Consider the following 20,655-nt stretch of genomic DNA (forward strand, 5'->3'; position numbering starts at 1 on the left):
TTGATGGTAATGTTGAAATGTTATATATATTCACACTTTTGTATATACACATATATATATATCATATATATCACAGGCATGTTAAGATATATATATTCACAGATAAATATATACACACATACATTATTATATACACATATGACAGAAAGGATTTGTAGTAATAAGATCAGCTGGTCACTCAGCTTAAGGATGTCCACATGATGGTGGTACAATTAACAGTATTTGTCATACATTTGTTTCAGGATAGCACTAGTCATCTGCTCCTGAGTGAGGAATAGGTAATAACTTGTAAGATCAGAGATTGCAAAAAGGATGATCGGCAGGAAAAGAGAGACAAAGGTGTGCTTATGGGAGAAGCAAATGGGTAACGTATTATGGCAAGTTCTACTAGAAGAAGGAAGAGAGGTAGGTGTCTGGAAACCAAAGATAAGAAACTTGAACTTCTTCAAGTGAAGGAGAAAGACCCAGATGATCAAGTCATGACAGAGGTGGTGAGAGGAGGGAGCATGCCAAGCAGGACAATGGTGGAAGCACCAAACTACAGTCCTCTGCCTGTACTGAACTCAGGAGACTGAACTATTTCTAAGGTGAAAAATAGTGCTACCCATCCCAGGTGGTTCAGGTAAATGATAACTGTTTCTACAGTTGTCTGTGCCATTAGCTCAGCAGCAGATAGCCAATGCTCATAGCTTCACTTCTGTTGATTAGATGTTTTGAACCATAAGTAGGCAATTCAGCTAGAATTCCTATGCTTTGGGTTGGTTGTTTGCTTGTTTTAGTTCTTTATCACAATTTTAATGTGGGAAATCCCACCTGAAAAGGTACCTCAAATTAAACACTTAACAAATGTCAGCATGGTTGATAATATGACTTAGTCTTTCTATGCCATAAGTTGCCTATCTATACAGTCATGATAACACCTTTGCATATCTCACATGGGCGTCAAGGAGAAAAACATGTTGTCTTTGGTTCACTCAGTTGCTGGCGTGACGTTTGGGAAAACTAAGAGTTTTCTGTTTAAATGAAGGTTTAGGTTGTTCCTCAAATGAGGTCTGGGCCCCAGGTTGAAAGGTAAGGGTAAAAATTTAGGCAAAGAAATTGTTTATTGAACACAGTGCAGTCTGTATGCTAAACGAGGCAGGGATGGCAGAGGTAAAATATATAACAAGCAAATAAAAGCTGTACCATCTGCACACCCATCAACCTTCATTCAAACATTTCCTGACTTGTGAATGCTTGACTTACTTTGTAACTCTCATTTTAAGAGAGTTTACTGAAACATATCAGTAGTCAAATGTGATTAGCTCAACTCTGTAGTTTGAGACCATTAAAGCTCAGTGCAACTGGGCTGTGATAATCAAAATACTTGGCTGTGTAAATGTGAAATGTACTGTATAGTCCAAAGTCTGTAATAAGCAATAAATTAAAATGATGAGTCCACCCTGGCTAAATTACACCCAGTATAGGTTCATAAGTAGACAGGCTACTCATTCCTCTTGTACAAGGGGACATATTTTTGGTCACTTTGATTTAAATTAAAATTCTGCCTTTTTCTTTGTAGGAATTAAAATTATGATACTCATAGTGAATACTAGCATGATTTCTAATGGCCTTTCCATGGGCCAAATAATACTTTAAATAAATTATCTTTTCAAGCTGAATTAACTGAGCTTAATCAGTTTAAATAAAAACACCACTCATGGCTAGCATTTTAGATGAGGAAGGATTGGGGCTTAAGCTTCTTATCTGTTCATAAATTTTCTAATCTGTGAAATGGAGATAGTTATATCTAAGGGATGTTATGAAACCTATGTAATGTTAATAAAATGCTTTGAGGTCTTCCAGTAAAAGTGTAAGGAGTTAATGTCTTTTAATGCCAATTGACATTTTCCATGATAATTAATTCGATACAGTTGTTAATTCAGTGTTGTAGAACTGAAAAAATATATCATCCTGAAAACTAGAGAGAGGCATCGATGGGGGGACTGAGTCAATGTTCTTGAACTTGATGGAAAGAGCATCATTGTTTTCAAGTGGTATTGGATTAAGTCCCACAAATAAATATATGAGAGATCATCTCATTTCACTGTCCCCAAGAAAACAGATGTGAAAAGGAAGCAGAGAGGAAAAATAGTAGGAAGTAAATTATACTTGTAAAGCTGAAATAATAATAAAAGTATATATATATATTTATGTTCATCTATATGAAGAACTCTTTGCAAGAATAGGGCACGCTCCTGTGCTTTGTTTGCCATGCCAATAACATGTATGACACACAGTTGCAAGGCATCTAACTTAAAAAGTAATGGGGAAAAATCGGAAGCACTCCTGCATAATTTTGGATCGGGACCCAAGGCAGCCTAACCTGATCTGCGTTCAGGCTACCACACTCTCCCCAAGGAGGCTGGCTTACGTAGAGAGTCTGCAGCCACTCTCACGGACTCCTTTATGTTGTCAAATGTGATCTGAACGCCATGAAGGTTTGACCTTCAATGGACAGATCCCACAAAGTACCTGAGTATATAAACACAGACCTAATGCCAACGTATATGTTCTTGTGCCAGTACTGTTTACATTCATGAGCTGTTGATCTCACAGGCATGGGTAGCTTGAGCTGGGCCGGTCAAAATGGTCACTGCCCCCAGTTCTTCTGCCAGGAGTCGGTGCTTTTTTGGCAGGGATCGCATCCCATGTGGAGCATTTGCTGAATCCCCACACTTTGCAGTGTGAGAAATAAACCCGGCACTGTAAATTTGAGAGGCACAGAATCTGCTTCATCTTCTGTTCAACCATCCCCTTCCCTGGTGGAAAAGCGGGGTGGGAAGCTGTGAGCAGTGATGCCTTCAGGCGTCTGAGTTCAGCCAGCCTGGTTGCAAGTCAGCAGCTGGGGTTACCTGCTGCGGGGAGAGACGTTTATCAGCTGCTACCCATAGAGGGTGAATTTCTCAGAAACGCCAAGCTGCCTCTCTCCGTGCCTTCACAGGAGCCATCACTTCACCGTATGGCTGTTCACTCCAACTGGGCTGGTGCAAGTGAGATTGACAATACTTCTTGGAGTATGTAATCTGCATACAGCAATTAGACTGGCCCTAGAGAGTAATTGGATTATAGGAGTGTTTGAAATAGTTGATGAGATAAATAACCGTATCCCATATCCCATAGCATTAATAGGATGAAGGCCAGCACGGCTGAAGCTTTGCCACATGCCCTCAGCTTGAGCTCCAAACGTCACTTGGGTTTTGATGTCCATATGTAAACAGAATCAGGATGGGAGATTAACTTTTCCTAACAGTGAAGACAGGATTTTACAAGTGATGCTCACATTTTATGGACCGTGCACCATGGTTCCATGGATCATTACAGTGGCCTCCCAGATCACTGATCAAAACTGTATTGGTTTGATGGTGGGATGCAGTGGGAAGTTACTCTATTTTGCCATCTGTAAATGCTTTTCCCTATAAAACTATTTAGCATTTTTCCCATGGGAAATAAACATAATGATTTAAATGCTTCATGTCACAGTCTTTTTTTGTGTTGTATGCGTCTTTTTTTTAACCTAAAAAACAGGATGCTGCATTTTTTTCCATGAAAGCCAACCAGCCTGGATGAGGATGTTATTCCCTTTTAGAACAGAACTTTCTAGCTTCTGTTTAAGGTTATTTTTTTTTTCCTTTAAAACAGTTTGCATGTCATAAAGGCTACCCTGTGAGTTGCTTGCTCTGAGCAGGATTTGTCTCTCCCAACTCAAAATATCTACAAAGTAGACAGAGGTATCTCCAGCTGAGCTAGTCACCCAAGTCAACGGTAAAGAGGTGCTTTTATGCATTAAATGCCTATGCTAGGGTGAGTTCAGCTTCACTCTGGAAGTACCTTTTTCCACTGACTGTAAAGGAAGCCTCACGGAGCCTCAGCTGAAGGCATTGGGTCAGATGAATCCCCCCCCGTCTGTGCCTGAAATTGTGGGAGACAACTTCTCCTGCAGAATCAGAGAAAACAAGATTTCTCAGGGTTTCTTTAAAGTAAAAATATTTTTCTAAATTTTTCGCAAGCATCAGCAGTATGAGAATAAATCTATTCTTAACTGTGCTTTTTCTTTAGTGTTGGAAAGGAAGATTTCGACAAGACAAAGCAGAGAGGAGCTGATAAGAAGGGGATTGCTGAAGGAAATGCCTGAGCAAGGTGATAACACGTTACCTAGAATTTAGCTCCTAAGTGCTAAACATGGATGATAAAGCCACTATTGCATTGTTTCCATGTAGTATAAATAGGTATTGGGAGACAAAGCTGAGGAGTGTGAGAGGCAATTTGGGCCAGTTGACAAAAAACTAAAGTTGGAGTTGTCAGATTTGTGTTCTGTAACTGCTCCTGTCATAGGTACACCATCTGACTTCTGGTCATATCCTTAAGTATGTTGATGCTCCCTGTAAATAATGTGACTCCTGTGGTTCCTACTTACTGTTTGCCAGAATTTTTTTAAGTTAGTGATTAACCTGTTTTTTGAGTCAAGGTCTGCTGTCTAAAGCAACTGGAGTATAATATGAGAAATTTTGGCTGAAAAATCAGAAGCTTTGGGACCCCCAAACAAATCAATAGCATCCATTTCAGGTATCAAAAAGTACCAGTGCTGGGATCGTACCGATCCCACCACTATCACACACCCCGCATTCAAAAATGGCATAAACATAAAACTGTGGGGAAGACACCACTTGTTTCAAAATGCTGTGAGGTTTAGTAACTGGTGTTAACCAGAATTTGTGTTTCGAAAAGCATGAGTAAACCATGGTTAACACCCCTGTGCTACATCTGATTATTCTTTCTAATATTCTTGATCTTCTATAAATCTAGATCAAATAAAAGTCAAGTGAGTAAAATCATTTTCTGTAGCTTAAAATTAAACCATTCATCATTTTATCAAGGAGTCTAAGAACTCCATGATTTCCAAAAATATTTTTCTCCCAGAAGTAGCATTACTCTGCCTGAGCTGAAGAATCGTGAAAGTATCAATGTGTATGGTTAGTATCGTACACATTGATATTTAGAAGTAAAGGGCTTGTCGACACGTGACATCACTTGTCTTTACTGTGTTTCGTGAAGTACCAGGCTATGGCATTCAGCATAGCTGGCTTCTGAACTTGTCTCTGCCACTGTCTTTGACTTAAAACAAGAAATGCAAACTCTCCATACCTTAATTTGTCCCTCTGTGAATTTGTTACCCTTTTTTGCTACATGCTTTACTGGGGAGCTGCGTGACTTTGTCTATTGATGGTTGTGAATTGCATTTAGACTGCTGGGACAGTTAATGAAATGTGTTAACATTTCAGGTTGGTTACAAACAGTCTGAACATAAATACTATCATTTGTGCTAAAAGTGTGTATGCTTTGGTCATCAGTGTCCTTGACCCTCTATTCTGCTCTTAGAAGGGGTTGGGACTTTGGATCCCTTACAGAGATTGAGCGAAGTGAGAAAAGGATGTAAAGATGAACAGTTTTCTCCCCTTCCTCCTGTCTTAAGAAGGCCATCAATCTGGTCCATGTTGCCTTCATCACGTTGTGCTTCCTGTCTGATCAAAATTATAGTTTTTAAGGAGCAGTTTGAAAGAATAGAGGATTGGTTTTAAGGTGCTGAAAAAAGAGATACAGAAAAGATGGTGGTTGAGCAGTGTGAAGGTAGTTAGAAGGAATGACTATGGACATGAAAACTAGATGGGGAAATTACATGGAGTCTTGAAATGTGAGAGGTAAGAAATGTGAAGAAGTGACTGTTTCACATGGGATGAAGAAGAAAGAAGTGGAAGGTGGCAAGTGCCACTTGGAGGCAGGAGGTGTTTGCAGAACCATGACCTGTGTAAGAAGTGGGAATGCCACATGTGGAGGCAGAGAGGAAAGAATGGATTTATGAACATCTGGAAGAAAGGAGCTGAAGAAACTGAATGTTGTGGTAAGGTAAGAAGGAAGCCTTGTGCAACTGTCAGCTATAGGGAATGAGACAAGGTTAAGAAGGCAGAACTTAGTTTTTACACATGAAGTTGAAGTTAGTTTGTGGGTGAGAATGAAACCATCAGCTTAACCAATGGAGCAGCCCAAGGTGGTAAGAGAGAGGCTGCATAATTGCATTGAAACCAGGGAACTGCCAAACATCCAGGTCTGATAGCACACAGCAAGGAAGAGGAGAAGAAGAGAGTGGAGTTACCACAATTAATGAAGAAACGACGAGAGGAACCAGAAGAGACACCAGGTGGATTTGCATAATTTTTGGATGGACAGCAAGAGAATCCTGCAGAAGGAAAGCAATCATCTACGTGAACTGCATGTGGGGTGTGAGCAACATAAAGATAACAAGCCTTAGAAATGCCCAGAGAAGAAAATCAGCAGCAATTTTAAAACGCATGGAACAGAGAACAGAAATCAGTAAAGAAGGGAAGAGAGAAAGCTGTAAGCCACCAAGAGTATGTAGCATTTTTCAGGAATATAGAGACAAATAGGGAAGAGAAAGAAGTTTTTTTCAAGATTTAAAAAAACCTCATAGCTGAGGTAGTCTGGGTAAGTGAGTAAAATATCATCAGAGCTGGGAAAGAATTTGACTTGCAGAATTTAATAATGGTATGATACGTGATACAGGAAGACCTCACCTTGGTTTTTAAGACTGGATAATGACTTTGTGACCTGTTTTATTCATTAACTGGGCACACATATTCTGAGAAGAACTGTCGGAATTCCTGGCTGATTTACCTACTGGGATGCACCACAGTAGTCCTGCAACTCTGCCCCCTCATTGTCCAGATTTGGGGCCTGTTGGAACACGTTGCAGCTCCCTTGTAGTCCATGCACACATTTCTTTGCTGTGTAAACCAAGATGCAGAGAGGAAGAGAATGGGATGCTAATGTCTACAGACATGAAGCTGGACCTGAAAACCCGTGTGCACTTCCAGGCCCACTACTGCGGAGGTGTCCACCCAAAGAATGTGGAAGCCTATAGAGTTCCTTTACAGCGTTAACTTTTCAGAGCAGATCTGCAGCCTGATGTTTCACATTTCAGTAAGTCTTTCTGCTTTGCTTCTGTGGAAACTTGAAAGCAAAGGGATGCTGTGTGTTGTCAATAGGTACTAAGGAAGCAGTTAAACTAGACAATAGCTTTTTAATTTTCATTTCAGATGGTGATGTAACAGTAAATTTTGAAACTTCAAATGGACACACCGTAGCCATTGGTGAAGAAACCATACAGGAAGAAAATGTGGTAAAAGCCAGTGGAGATAATGGTACTTTATCAGAGAAAGCATCAGCATTGGAAGGAAAAAAAGAAGATCAAAAAGGTAAATGAACACATTCTTCACAAATTGTTTTTCGCCTACTTAAAATATTAACATGTTCTTCCATTAGCACCAATACACGCTGTGAGTTCTGTTCTGCCACAAGGATGCCAGCAGAACCTGCCAAGAAGATAAGACTTGTGAAACATCAGTATTTCGTCACTGGTAGGCATGCCTTTTACTGTGGATATAATAAGGTCATAAGGAGAAGCATGGTCTGAGCATGAAAATGCGTGCAGGGGTGTTTGATTTCTAAATTCAATGTGAGCCTTTCCTTGTAGCCATGGGCAAGCTTTGGTTTCAGGTTTTCCTGTTGTGAACGAAGACACTCAGTGCATATGCATCACTGCAGTATCATTGTAGAAGTGGCTCATGGTTTGAAAGTTCAGAAGTGTTTAAGCCACTTAAAAATGACATATCATTTTGAAAGTAACTTCAACAACTCATTCCTACTGGTTTTCATTAAATCTTAAACACTTACAGTCCAGCTCTTCAGAAATATTCAAGGGGCTATATCACTACCACAAACTGAACCTAGGTCATTTATGGAAAATGTACTTTATGACTATAGGGTTTTCTATAGATGAATTGTAGTAAATACTGCTAAATCTTTAGCAGTCCCAAAGTCCATATTGATTTTGTTACCTTTACTCAGATCTACCTTGGTAACAAGAGTTTGACTTGAGTAAGAAAAAAGTAAAGATTAATGCAGAATCACAGGATTTGGACCAGTTTTATTTTCTTTCTCTAGCCTCTTGAATAATGCACCACTTCTTTTCCCTGTCAAAAAGTGTTCTTGAATACTATTCCATTTATTGGATTTTTCCTAGACAAAAGAGCAAGGATACAAAAGATCAAGAACTTCATGGCTGGCTGTTAGACTGAGCAGCCTTTCCAGTGTCTTCTAGTAACCTCTACCTAGTGATGAATGAGCCTCTGGAGTTTGAGAGGGTCAGTTCAGCTAACACAAAAATTTGGATTCTTCTCTGAGCTATGTAAATCACTTGACTATGTAAAAAGTGGCTGGATGTCCAAGGAGAACTGCCTTTCTTATGAGATTTCTAGTACTTCCTGTCTCCCAACAAGACAGAAATACAAGATTAGCCTTTTGCATGACATTTAAATACGTCTATCTTTTGGTGCCAACTAGAACCAGATGTGTATTGGGTCAGAGGAAAAGAGTTATAAAAGCCATGGAAAACTCCTTTAAAATGATTCAGGTTAACTTTGGGGCTAGATCAGACCACTTATTATTTTATGCATCCCTAAATACAGCCTTTTGGAACTGTCAAGTCTCAGAATTTTTCCTAAGGTATAGGGTTTTTTTAGAAATACACATTTCTAACTACATTGAAATCCCCTCTAGCTGACTTTGCAGAATGTAGAACTCCCATGAAGCAGGAAACGTTCAATATCTATTTCAAACACATTATTACACTCTGCACTCCCTATATATTGTGTTGACCTTACAGGGAGAAATTAAAAATTATTCCTGTACAGGAGTAGATTCAGTACAGAAGAATATATAGCTATCACTCCAGTCCCTCTCAGAAAATGAAGAAGAATATGGAGGAGGGAGAAAGAAAACAAAAAAATGAGCAAACTTGGTATTCTAGGCTTCATAGAATGTCAATATGACCATATAGAAGATGCAAAACAGTTCAAGTATACTTTCTTCTTACATCTAAACATGAAGTTCTTCTACGCGTAAACATCTTGAGTCCCCTGAAAAGGAACAAGATAGATTTATTGCAGAGGAATAGTATGCCCAAAAACGGTATTAAGAATCAATTCCACACATCAGCAATGGTGTTACACAGTGCAAATCCAGTACAACTCACTGGATAGTTATTGTGAATACACTTCAGTCATTCTTTACTTTATAGCACATTAAGCAAGAAGGTGAGCCAGTCTGTTGAACTCAGTGGAAGAGTAAGGCCCACTGCATCTCACGGATACATCTCACCTGACAGATTAATCCTTGGTGATTTTTTATGGCAGATGCAGCAGGTATGCATTACACCCACACTCGCTGGCAGAGCGAGGAATTAACAACCGCAGAGTGGAGGTTTGCTAATGCTCACAGAGCATCAAAATCAGAGCTGAAGCAGGCATGCCTAGCTAGCTGTCTTCTGCTCAGACCGTAAAACATGCTGGTGTATCAGATCACAACCCTCTGTCACGAAAACTGAGATAAGTGGAGTGAATACTAGCTGGACCGTTGGGAGTAACGGATGCAAGGAGTTCATCTTTACTGAGGCTAACATTAGGCTTTTTAGAGTCATGAACTCTTATGTGTAAATCTTGAAGGAAGTTATATACACTTTCCATGTTTATAAGACCTGAAGACAGGATTAATTTCTGCTGTTTAGTAGCATGGTGTGCTGCAGTTCCAACTCTGGCCAAATCAAAATGTTCCAAAAAATGCATCTCAGCCCCTGAAAGTTATGAGTAATTTTAAAATGCTTTTATGAAATGGTGGTGGTCTTTACTTGCTGTGTTGTTCAAGTGGGTCTTGAAAATGGCCTTCTCATATAAATATGATGATGACTTCTGGAGTTGGAAGCTTAAAAAGAACAAGTGATACAGGCACATTGTGATAATATGGTGACAGTTGACAGCAACATGTGGTAGAATGTGGAATATGTTAGGAGTTAAAAGACATTAAAGGAAAAAAGTGGTTTCAGCGTGAGCCACAGACATACAGTGTCAACAGGGCAAACAATAGACTCAGCCATGCAATGTAAAAATGAGTTCAGCAGAAGCGAGTGAAGACGACAACCCCTGAAAGCTGTTCCCTGTGCTGCCAGGCAGTTCCATAAACCACGTACCCATCTGCTGCCTGTCAACTTACAGGTGCCTTTCGTATTTGGTGAAAAAATTCCCTTTGGCAGTTTAGTAGTGTAACCGTTACTGTTTGTAGTACTGATGAGATGTCAGTCATCCAAGCAGAGTGTTTAAAAGGAAATTTCTCCTTTATGGCAGGATACTAAGAAGCTGGTGCCAGTTTTACATAAAACAGGATAAAGCTTTGCAGATGAGAAATCAGAGGAATCTTTTTCCTAGTTCATTTATGCACATTACGTTTGTACTGGGTTGAGTTTTGAATTCTTTTGTTTTGTTTTGTTTTGACTAAGAAGAGTCACTAGCATCTTTTGCAGAAAATAAAGAGCTAAACTGTAGCCATTCTCTGTGAGCACACTGGAAGAGATACAGAGCAGTGAGTAGACAGGCAGCATGTCGAAGTACACCCTGGCTGCCTGGGCAGCAGAGCGGACTGTGCCGTCGTGCCAGGGCTCCTGACCTGTGGCACTTGTCTGCAGTAGCCCCTGCAGACCCCAGCACTCCAGGTTCCCGGTGGGGAATGAGCATCGCAAAGGGGATCCAAGGAGTCTTTCTGCCTCCTGCCCCCTACAGCAGTGTTGGAGAAGACCAAAAGCCACATCAGTAGAACAGGTGTCAAAATTGTCGCTCTTTGCCTCCCTAGGTATAGGGACGTGACATGCTGACGCGGCATGCCTGCTGCACATTGTAAAACCGCCGGGTACTGTGTCAGAGCTGCTTTTCTCCTTTCCACCCTCCCAGGATGTCTCTGGCACACAAGTGTACCAGCGAACCCTGAGTTTGTGTCTGATTTCAGTTTGTAAACTCAGGTCTTACTCATTTTTATCATGGCAAGCTAAATCTTTTAATTATTCTGGTAGGTACTTCCACATTTCATTGTTAGCTTGGGCTTGAAGAAGTGAAAGGCTCAGTAACCATTAGCAAGATACTGCCTGGAAAAAGGTAATAAGAAGTTTCATTTTGCGTACCATCAGTCAGGTGTGTTAGATACTGCTTTGATAAATAACTGCATTGCAGGAAGCCAGAGCTCTGTTGCGGGTGCTGTGGGTGTCGTGGGTGACATGGAGCATAAGCTTCTGAAATGTTCCTATGCCATTTATAGCAGACTGATCTTCTCACGTTTTCTCATGTCCTTCAGTGAAGGAAACAGTTTGTAGTCCTGTTTCCAAATGAATTCATTGGATACATGCACATAATGTTTTTTCCCCACAGGATAACTCTGAGAGCTGGCAAAGGTTCCGGGTCTTAGTATGTTGGGTTCAGAGGTTCTTTCCTCTATACTTTGTCTGCTCTCCCTTAAATCTGCCATTAAATTTAATCTTTTCTTTTTCTCATGGGTAACCAAAAAAAGAAGGTTGGAGGCACAAGCTGTGGTCTTATGAGCATGCATCGTTGCTGACCAACGCTTTAGTTTGTCTACCAAGGAATGTTCTTCAAAGTAAAATCTTCTAGATTCCTTTTCTCAGAGGCTTTTGCTTTATTTCCCCAACGTGGGACAAAACCTGTTGAATTTAAGATAGTAACTCTCATCTTCCAGGGTCTCAGACAAGAGCCTGCTTTTCTCTCAGAAGACTAATCCTGCAAACCACTCACTGTGAGAGACAAGGCAAACTTTCTTCCCTCTTGTGTGCCTAGCTGGCTTCCTACACTCCTGGACTCTGTAGATCATCGATACGAGCATCATACATAAAAGGGGGTTTTTTTGCCTGACTCCCAAAGAATCTCTCACTCCAGCTGAGTTATTTGCTGGCTAAAACCAGTTCTTCTAAGAATAGTATATCTTCGATTCATCACCTGAACTATGTAAATGAGGCTGAATCCAAATCTTCTTAAAAGGAAAGCTACTCTCGATAAAGCTGTATTTGGGCAGAGCCTGTCCACTAAGTCAGCCAGGCTGGCTCATGCCAGTAGGCTGACGTGAGAGGCATGGGCTTTCACCCACAAAAGTTGAGTGGCAGAGGAAAGCTCCTGATTTGTAAAGCTGCTATTTTTTTTTCTTTTATAGGAAAGATATCCTAATGTGGCTCCAGAAATAAGATTGTAGATGTGATTTTAATGAACTAACCACTGAATTAGTTGAGCATATCTATACAGAAAGTATAAGGGAATGTAGAAGCCTACATGCCTTTCACTTTCCAAGTCTCCCATAGACCAAAAAATGGTAAAAGTATGCAGCTGACAGTGAAGATGTTTTAGGTATTCTCTCTTGATTTAACAGCTTACGTCTTATGCAAAAGTTGGACACTTGGCAATTTAAAATGACAGACAGTGGGTTTTTTTCCTTTTTTATCTTGGAAACAATGCAAAATATCTGAACATGGTTGCTTTAGGTCACATGCTACACCTGTCCCTTTCTCCCCTTTCCTGTTTTCTACACTGTCTCTGTTACAAGATCTCTTGTACATGGTACTGTTGAAATCATAGAGTAAGTAAGATCTGGAAGTCTGCAGACGTACAGATCTGCTGATCCATCTTCAAGAAAGATGAATTCAAAACTGCAGAGAGAGCTGCGAAAAGCATTGTGAGACAGCTGTTCTTGTTCAGCCTAGCAAAACGGAGCCTGAGAGAGCCTAAGTGTGTTTGATGAATGTAACAAGTTGGTATATAGCCAGAAGAGAGCATGGCTAAAGGACAATGCTGGCACAAGTAGAAAGGAATAAACAGTGGCTTGAAATACATTTTTAGACTGGAAATTAAAGGAAGCTTTCTAACAATTAGAATGGGTCTTTTCTTGAACAGAATTCTAGTAGCAATAGCAGGAACAAAAAATAGAGATGGTTAAATCTGAAGTTTATGAAAGGATTTGTATGAGTTGACCACCTGCATCAGCACAGTCAATGAGTCCAAAAAAAGAGACAAAAGACAACTTGTCTTGCCCTGTGTCCCATGTTTCTGAATGACAGCTTCCTGGGTTTTGATTAATCAAAACACAGCTCTCTGCATAGGCTGGAAAGGAAACTCATGATTCTCAAAACTGTTACTGAGGTTCATTTTGCAGGGAGTCATTCCGCAAAAGACAACAAATCATACTTTATTCCCAACTTCCATTTTACATAGCGTTACTCTGCTGAGTTGTGCTCATCTTTCAGGAGAAGGGTGCTTTGCAGTTCATGTAGATTATATGCTTGTGCTGCAGCATTGCTGGTTTTCTGTGAGCTAGCTTCATGTCACTGCTTTAGCTGTAGAAACAAAAATACCAGTACTGTATGACAAAATCCTGGGGTAGAACAGCTTTGGCCTTCAGTTCCTTAGAAGTTGACAAAAGTAAAGAAAAAAATCTTGTATTATACAACCCAGTCATGTATGGCTTCTGAAACTATGCCCAGGATTTTCATAGGTCCATTTGGTCCAGAGTTTGCAAAAGGTCCCACATTTAGCTTCCAAAATAAGTAATCTGATTTTCTGGTGCATATGGCACACTGGCATCTCTCTGAAAGTCTTTGAGATTTGATGAGTCCCCACAAGAGCTGTTGTATACTGAGTACTTTGTAACTCTGACCATCATTTAGGTGTTTACGTGAGAACCCAGTTTTTTTGAGAGTCTGGCCCCAATCACAATTTCTGGGAACAAGAAAATCTGGTCTCAAAGTGAGCTTTCTTGAAAATCTGGCCTTTGGAAAATTTATTCTAAACATAAACATATTATTGATCCAAATGCTTAATGAGACTAACATTTGCTTTGCTTTCCTATTTAAAGAGTAATTTGTAGGCAGATTGCTTTTACAGCAGATATCTTGATCAAGGCAGCAGTGAATAAAAGGTATTCCTATCTGATGGTCTTTTGGAGACCTTTTGTTAAAAGGTCAGTTCATGATGAACAGATATCTACATTAAGAAAAACAACAGCAATAAAAATACATTGCAGCTGGTACTGAGTTACCTGGGGGATTGGCTTGAACAAATAGATGGGTCTGAACTGATTCAGATGCCTCCTTGTTTTGGCAAAAGATGCAAAAGAAAGAGCAGGCATGAAGACCAAGGGTCCATATTCAGGCAGAATCCCCTTAGGGAGATACAATTACAACATAATTGTATCTCAGGCCATTTACAGACATCAGACTATCCCTGTCACTGTTAAAGATCAAGCCACTGTTGCCGTTAATATTTTTTTTTATTACTACAGTAATTATGTATATACCAGGAATTTATTTTAGTGTCTTATATAAATGCAGAAAAACACAAAAAAGTTCCAATGGACTTGCAGTAAAAGAGAGGACACTGTGGTTAGGCACTGAAAAACAAGAGGGGACCGGACCAGGATAACAAGCACAATGCCAGCAGCCTAAAAATTGTCAGCTTTGGCATCACAGCAGAGGGGAGCTTGAGGGACAACAGTCAGTGAATGTTCACAAAGCCTGAGGGGCAGCAGAGGAAAAGCAATGAAAAGCATCTGCTTCAAAACTTGGCTTATTGCTGGCAAAAGCTGGTGTAAAGGACTGGTCAGGTAGGAACTGGAAATCTGTATCTCAAGAGTAAATGAGAAACGATAGTTCAAGCAAGATCAGGCTGACACTGAGGGCAGTCAGGTTTATATCTGATGAAATGAAAAAGATGAAGCTAACAAAGATAAAAATGGCAAAGCTAATAAGACGCCAAGAGGAATGATACGGTCAAAGGCAATAATCTTCACCACAGCTTTCCTCATGGCTATGAGCAAAAAGAAGATTCATTGGTCAAGGCCAAGAAAAGGGCATGTACGTAATTAAGGGGCAGTCAAGACTCGATGAGAGCTGTAACTATCTGAGCAGATAGGATGCTGCTGGGCAGAAAGAGTCTGCCAGTCTTTGGTATGATGTACATAACAGTATGGAAAGAGCTGTCCAAGATAAAGATGATATCCTAGTGATGGCAAGGTATTTCAGTTAAAATCAATGTTATATAAATTGCCAGTTTTAATCACAACTGAAGTCTGCAAGCAAGAACTTTGATGTGAATGAACTGTTCCAATTTTATTTTTCATTTATAGTTTTTAGTTATTTCTCTAAAGAAAATTTGAAAATTATTAGTTGGTTGTCACCAAGGTGTGTTTATTTGCAACTAAGTAAAGCTTTAGCCTTGTATTTTATACTTTTTTTCCTGAATCAGAAGATAAATTCTAATACACATTATTTAATCAGTCATGTAGTTTAATGTAGATTGACTGAGATTCTAAATAATTGCACTGTATTACTTTAGAATATGGTGAATGGTGTATTTCTTTCTACTAGGTTATTGTTCTCTTTTTAATATTTTCTCTACTAATATGACTGGAAACAAAACACAGTAATGGTGTATAAGTACACAAGTTTTAAATTCTTTCTTATTAGTAAATAAAGTTTTAGCATGCTGGACCCATAAGTCAAAGGTATATCAAAGAATTGTTTATACTTAAAATTCTTTCTGATCATCATGTCCTTCAAGATCTTCAAAATACAAAATCTTATCTTCTCTTGCCATGTTTGTTATTAATGGAATTACAATTTTAAAATGTCCTGCTTTTTCAGAATTAAATCAGTTTTTCAACTTTGAATGAAGGTAGGTAGAATTTCACAAGGAGATGCTTTTTGCTATAAAAGGGGAGCAGAATGTAACAAATATGTATGTTTCTTTCTTCTTCAAAAGTCTTTCTCTGGTCCAGAGTTCTTCCTCTGGAAAACAAAGAGGCAGTACAAGAACCTGTACTCAAAATAATCTGTTTGAAAGCTGTAAAAGGTTGCTATGCAATGGTTCTTGCAAAACATTAGCAAAAACATATTAGTCTATAATGGGCTGGAAATAAAGGAGGAAGACACTGGACAGTTAATGTTAATTCCTTCAGTTCATGAAAAGACATGTGTGTGCATGTTGCTTTTGATAACTGCAGGTGATGCATTAGGTTCATGTTAACAAGCCTTAAGCTACAGGTTGAAAAGGCTTTGTTTATGAGATGAAGAATGTCATTGTTGTCCAACACATTATTTGTTTTTCATCTACTAATCTTAAGATGAAAAGGTGCTGCTTATCTCTTGGGAATCTTTTACATGGGAAGCAAGAGAGCAAGGAACAGACAGGAGATCCAGAAATGGCCATTGAATGTGTGGAAGAGTGAGGCTTTAATAGGAACATACTGCAAGAAATGAATTGGTTTCCTCTCAAGTGATAAAAGAGACTGTTAGAAGTCCTTGCAGTATTTGATTGGATCCGTTCTTCCCCAGCCACTGTAGTTTTTAGTAACATGCAAATAAAGCCCATCTGATTCTGATGGTATGCTCTTGCTTTTATAATATCCTTTTTCTGGAAGGTTTAGGAAGGCTATCTTGAGACTGAATGGGCACAGAGTTGGTGTAACTGAATAGATAAAGATTCCCATCTTTATCTATTTGAGAACATTTGGGAACAGCTAGTTCCCATTTATCCATTTGGGAACAGCTAGTCTTACAACCATAACAATTATGTTACAAAATTTTATGTTGACTGTAAATGGCTCACCTACATTAACATTACAGTTGGTATTAGGCGTGCACTTTTGAAGTTAATTTCCTGGTCATCCCCACTTACCCTTCCTTGATTTGCAGAGCACACAAACCAGGTTTCTTTTGGATGAAGCTAAGCCAAAAGATACATTCAGGAACTTGTGCTCCCACTACTACTGGGCATGCCATCTACAGAACTGGCCTGAAGCTAGTCCAAAGTCGTCTCCTGAAATGCACATTGTGGACACTGGGTCCTCAGTGCTACCTCTTTCACTCTACAGAGCCATTCCTATTGCATGACACAATGTAGATACAGTCCAAATTCCCATTGACTAAGGAACTGCTGATTCTTGAAAGTGCAATCTTGTTAACAGTACCCAAAGAGCTTGCAGGAGAGGAGGCCATTCCCATGGTAAATGATACCCTATTTGATTTAGCTTCATCTCTTTCTGAAGAGTAGAAATACCCTGGGGAAGATACCCAAAATAAAGTTGCTGTGAGCAAGCAGTCTGCAGCTTAGGACAATGGGTTGCTTCAGGGGAAAATTTCAGCTGCATAGCCATATTTGAACCCATGGCTGAGAGAATGGCCCTGTTCACATTCAGATTCACATGAATCTGAGTTTTATAGCCTGCTGATCTCAGAGGGCTGGAAAGAAGCCGAGGGAATTTGTTAGAGGAGTAAATGGCATTTCCCTTGTTTAGTTTGCAGCCAGTAGTCTAGTTGGGGATACGGAACATTAAGGATGATCCTTGGAGGTCTAGAATAGATAAGACTGAGAGAAGTGTCTGGCAGAAATCTTCCATGAGAAGGACTTGAATTGAGACAGACAGTAATTTTTTTCTGAGATAATACTTCAATAAGAGGCAAAAGATGAAGAAGTTTCTCCTGATTCCCAAGAGCTCAAGCAGCAAAAAGTAGTCATTGTTGTCAGGCTTGCTGTTGAATGTACGTGGCATATATCTGTGTCAGTTGGCTTCTGTTCACTTTCTTATCCATAGAGAGCACTACTGATCACTCCCCAGAAATACCGGCATCCCATGCTCCACCACTACCCAAGCCTAAGCCTAAGTCTAAAAAAGCTCCACTGCCACCAAAAAATGCTATTGCTGCTTCCACCACTACCAGCCATAAGAGTAACGAAGCACCTCATGCTAAAAAAAAGGGAAAGGCTCCTGCTAAGCAGCCTCCTCTCCCACCGCCCAAGCCAACAAGTCACAGTGCAAATCGAGAAGCTGGTGAGTACTGCACAGGCAGTGCCAGTTACGGTGGGTGCATGTGCATGGAGGGACTTGGCTTGGTCTTACAATAACTTCTGCCTTTGTACATAGCAGGGTTACTAAAGAGCATGCCATGGATGTTTTTAGCTAGCTTCCTGCTGAGCTCTGGTTCTGCTGTCTGCAAACACTCCAGACAGCGGACAAATCACTTTGCTGTTTAATGAACCTGTGCACAACACCAAGCACATCAGAGACTATATTGAATTCCCAGCTCAAGTGTGAATGCTGGCAACAAAATGACCGTGAGAACTGCTGAAGAATCAGCAGGGAAAAAGGTGACTTCTGAAACCAAACATATGAGTTGCCCCAGAGTAAAACTACCTTGGTATTGCTGTAACTTTCTGCTGGAAATATCTGCTATTCTGATTAATTTGACAAGATTACAAGATCTCAAAGAGGTAAAGGATAAAACCATGAAGACATCTTCAAAGACTGTTGAGTAGCCGTTGTTTTAGCTGAAAAAAAAACCAAAACAACACACTATAACTCCTTAGAAATGGCCAGGCTTCCCTGAGCTGGTTGGTGGCTTGCTGTGATTCTGAATACGCACTGGAAATGGAAAATGTCCATCATCAGGCACATAGCAGATGTGTTTATCACTACACTTTCAAACCGAAATTCAGCAGTGATGCTAGATTAAAGATTATAGGTAGCTGTTCTTAAGGTACTGATCTCGAGTTTGAATGGTTGTGATTTAGACGATGACCAAAATGAAAACATCAAATACAATTTGAACACAAGCGGTATTATGATGAATGGACTGTGCATTGGCCAACTTACACAAGCCTTGTGTTTTCAATCCTCTGTCAGTCTTTCAAAGCCCTTCAGTCCCTCCAGTTTTCTCTCCAAGTATACCTCTTCGTAGCTTGTACCTTTTGGCATGTTTTATATTTGAAGCACACAGAAGAGGACTGTTTGAAAACACTGCAAGACTACTAGAGTTACAATAATAACTTTGCCATAAAATATCCATTAACTTGGTATTAACTGTCCCTACTACATCAGACAACCACAAGAATAAATATTTTGAAAACCCAGAATTTGCTGCTTGTATTTCACATTCAGCTGGAAAACTCAGTTCTTCCCAGGTGAAGGAACCTTGTAACAGCAGACCTTTCAGAAATAAAACAACCCATCACATAAAGAAATGTCTAGACCAATGGTTGGTAACAAGCTCTCAGGTATCTCAGTTCTTAAATTAAAATACATTCAGATTCCAGATTTGTCTTTTAGTAGCCTTGCTGAAATGTTATGCAATGCTTGAGACCATATGGGTATAAAATATATCAATATATCCCTTATATAAAATAGTACATATTCTACTGGTAATTTCTTCCAACATTAGGTACATTGTGTTCATTTGAAGTAGGGCAATACTTAATAAATGGAGCTGATGGGGAGCAGTATTTAGTACAAGAGGTTTATCAGATCCCCGTGAAAGTGAACACATGATGCAGCCAGTGATCCAGTCCCATGAAGGAGAAGAGGAATGTGAGTACCAACTGAGCTGTGGCTCTCCTGAGGGCACCACAACAGGTTTCCAAACTGAAATAGTGGAGTTGGGAGAAGGCGGGACTTAAACGTAAGCATGGACATGTGCCAAAAGGCAAGTCACAGCCATGAAATTTTTCATTTAAACAAAATTCAAATCTTCTACTGAAAAAGAGGCATGACAGAAAATTGTCAGCCAGCCCAGTCAAAAGCAACAATAGCAATAGCACTTTTGACCCACGTGGAAGTGTAGGAGGGATTTTCCCTGGGAGAAATCTTTCAAGTTGCTGTATCTGATTGCAGGTCCAAAAAGGTTTTGAGAATAATGTAAGGGTTTTTTCAATGGAAACATCTTTTGACATTTTCCCAGCAACAATTATAGTGTGGCTGTATATATGTATTATGCTGGTATTCTTAAGTCTAAGCATGTAACTGGTTCTGTTGACCTCCAGCCTGTGTTTAAGTGCTTTGCTGGATCAGAACCAGAGCCCTTTCTTACTACCATCCACTTACTCAGTAAGGCTTCAGCTAAATAATATGCAGGTTGGAGCCACCATCTATTTCCACTGCAATTACGAACTGCTGCCTATACCATTTCTTGGCTTCCTTTTGGTTTGCCGGCAAGTTAAGTCAGTGATTTGTAGTTGATGTGGATGATTAGTGCAATATCAGTAGATTCCATACTGTGCCCTTTACACTTACTTTGCAGCACAAAGAGGGACAGTGATTTGCCTGAAGTCATGAGTTTCTGCGGATTTTTCCAGATGTGCTGAAAGCCTCACAGCACTCTAAATGTTTATAAACCATAACATTCAGCTACACAAGAGAACAGTATAATGTGTATTCTGAATTATTTTCCATCTTCTTTGAGACTGAGAACAGTGTCACTGTGAAAGCTATTTTTATATCGTGAGCTTATTATGGCCAGTATCTGTATTTTGGTTCTATCCTAATCTGCTGGGGTTTTGTTTTTATTTAAATGCTTATAAGTAAAGTAGGCCTTTCAGCAGATTTCTATTACAGCTCTCTGTTTTACTCAGTAAGCTTAGCCGCAAGGCTGCTGTGTAGCTTTATAATGCTTTCATTTGTTCTCTTGAGGTTAATGCGTTTTTATTACAGCAGAAGTGTTTGAGTTGGATGCATTTTGATGAAAAGGACTGAGTAGTTAAGATGGTTGTCATTGTTATTGCTTTTTAAATGAAAGTCAGAAGCCTGAAGCTCCCAGTCCAGATGATGGGTGCATCAACACAGCAATCAGAAATGTGACTGGAATGCACATGGGCATGCAAGCTAGCTGAAATC

The 20,655-nt window shown here is 39.8% G+C and overlaps 1 protein-coding gene across 3 annotated transcripts in view; it reads left to right on the forward strand.

Annotated features, from left to right (window-relative positions):
- Nucleotides 1-20,655, forward strand: part of PHACTR2 (phosphatase and actin regulator 2) — a 140,699-nt gene that overhangs the window by 98,210 nt on the left and 21,834 nt on the right. For 2 of the 3 annotated variants that reach the window (XM_072856014.1, XM_072856015.1), the window contains exons 3-5: nt 4,099-4,179; nt 7,152-7,310; nt 17,584-17,820. In XM_072856014.1, coding sequence (XP_072712115.1) covers nt 4,099-4,179; nt 7,152-7,310; nt 17,584-17,820 — 477 coding nt within the window. The remainder of the gene's footprint in view (nt 1-4,098; nt 4,180-7,151; nt 7,311-17,583; nt 17,821-20,655) is intronic. The other variant, XM_072856016.1, reaches the window with a different exon arrangement.

This window comes from Ciconia boyciana, chromosome 3, assembly GCF_034638445.1.
Source record: "Ciconia boyciana chromosome 3, ASM3463844v1, whole genome shotgun sequence".
Lineage (NCBI taxonomy): Eukaryota > Metazoa > Chordata > Aves > Ciconiiformes > Ciconiidae > Ciconia > Ciconia boyciana.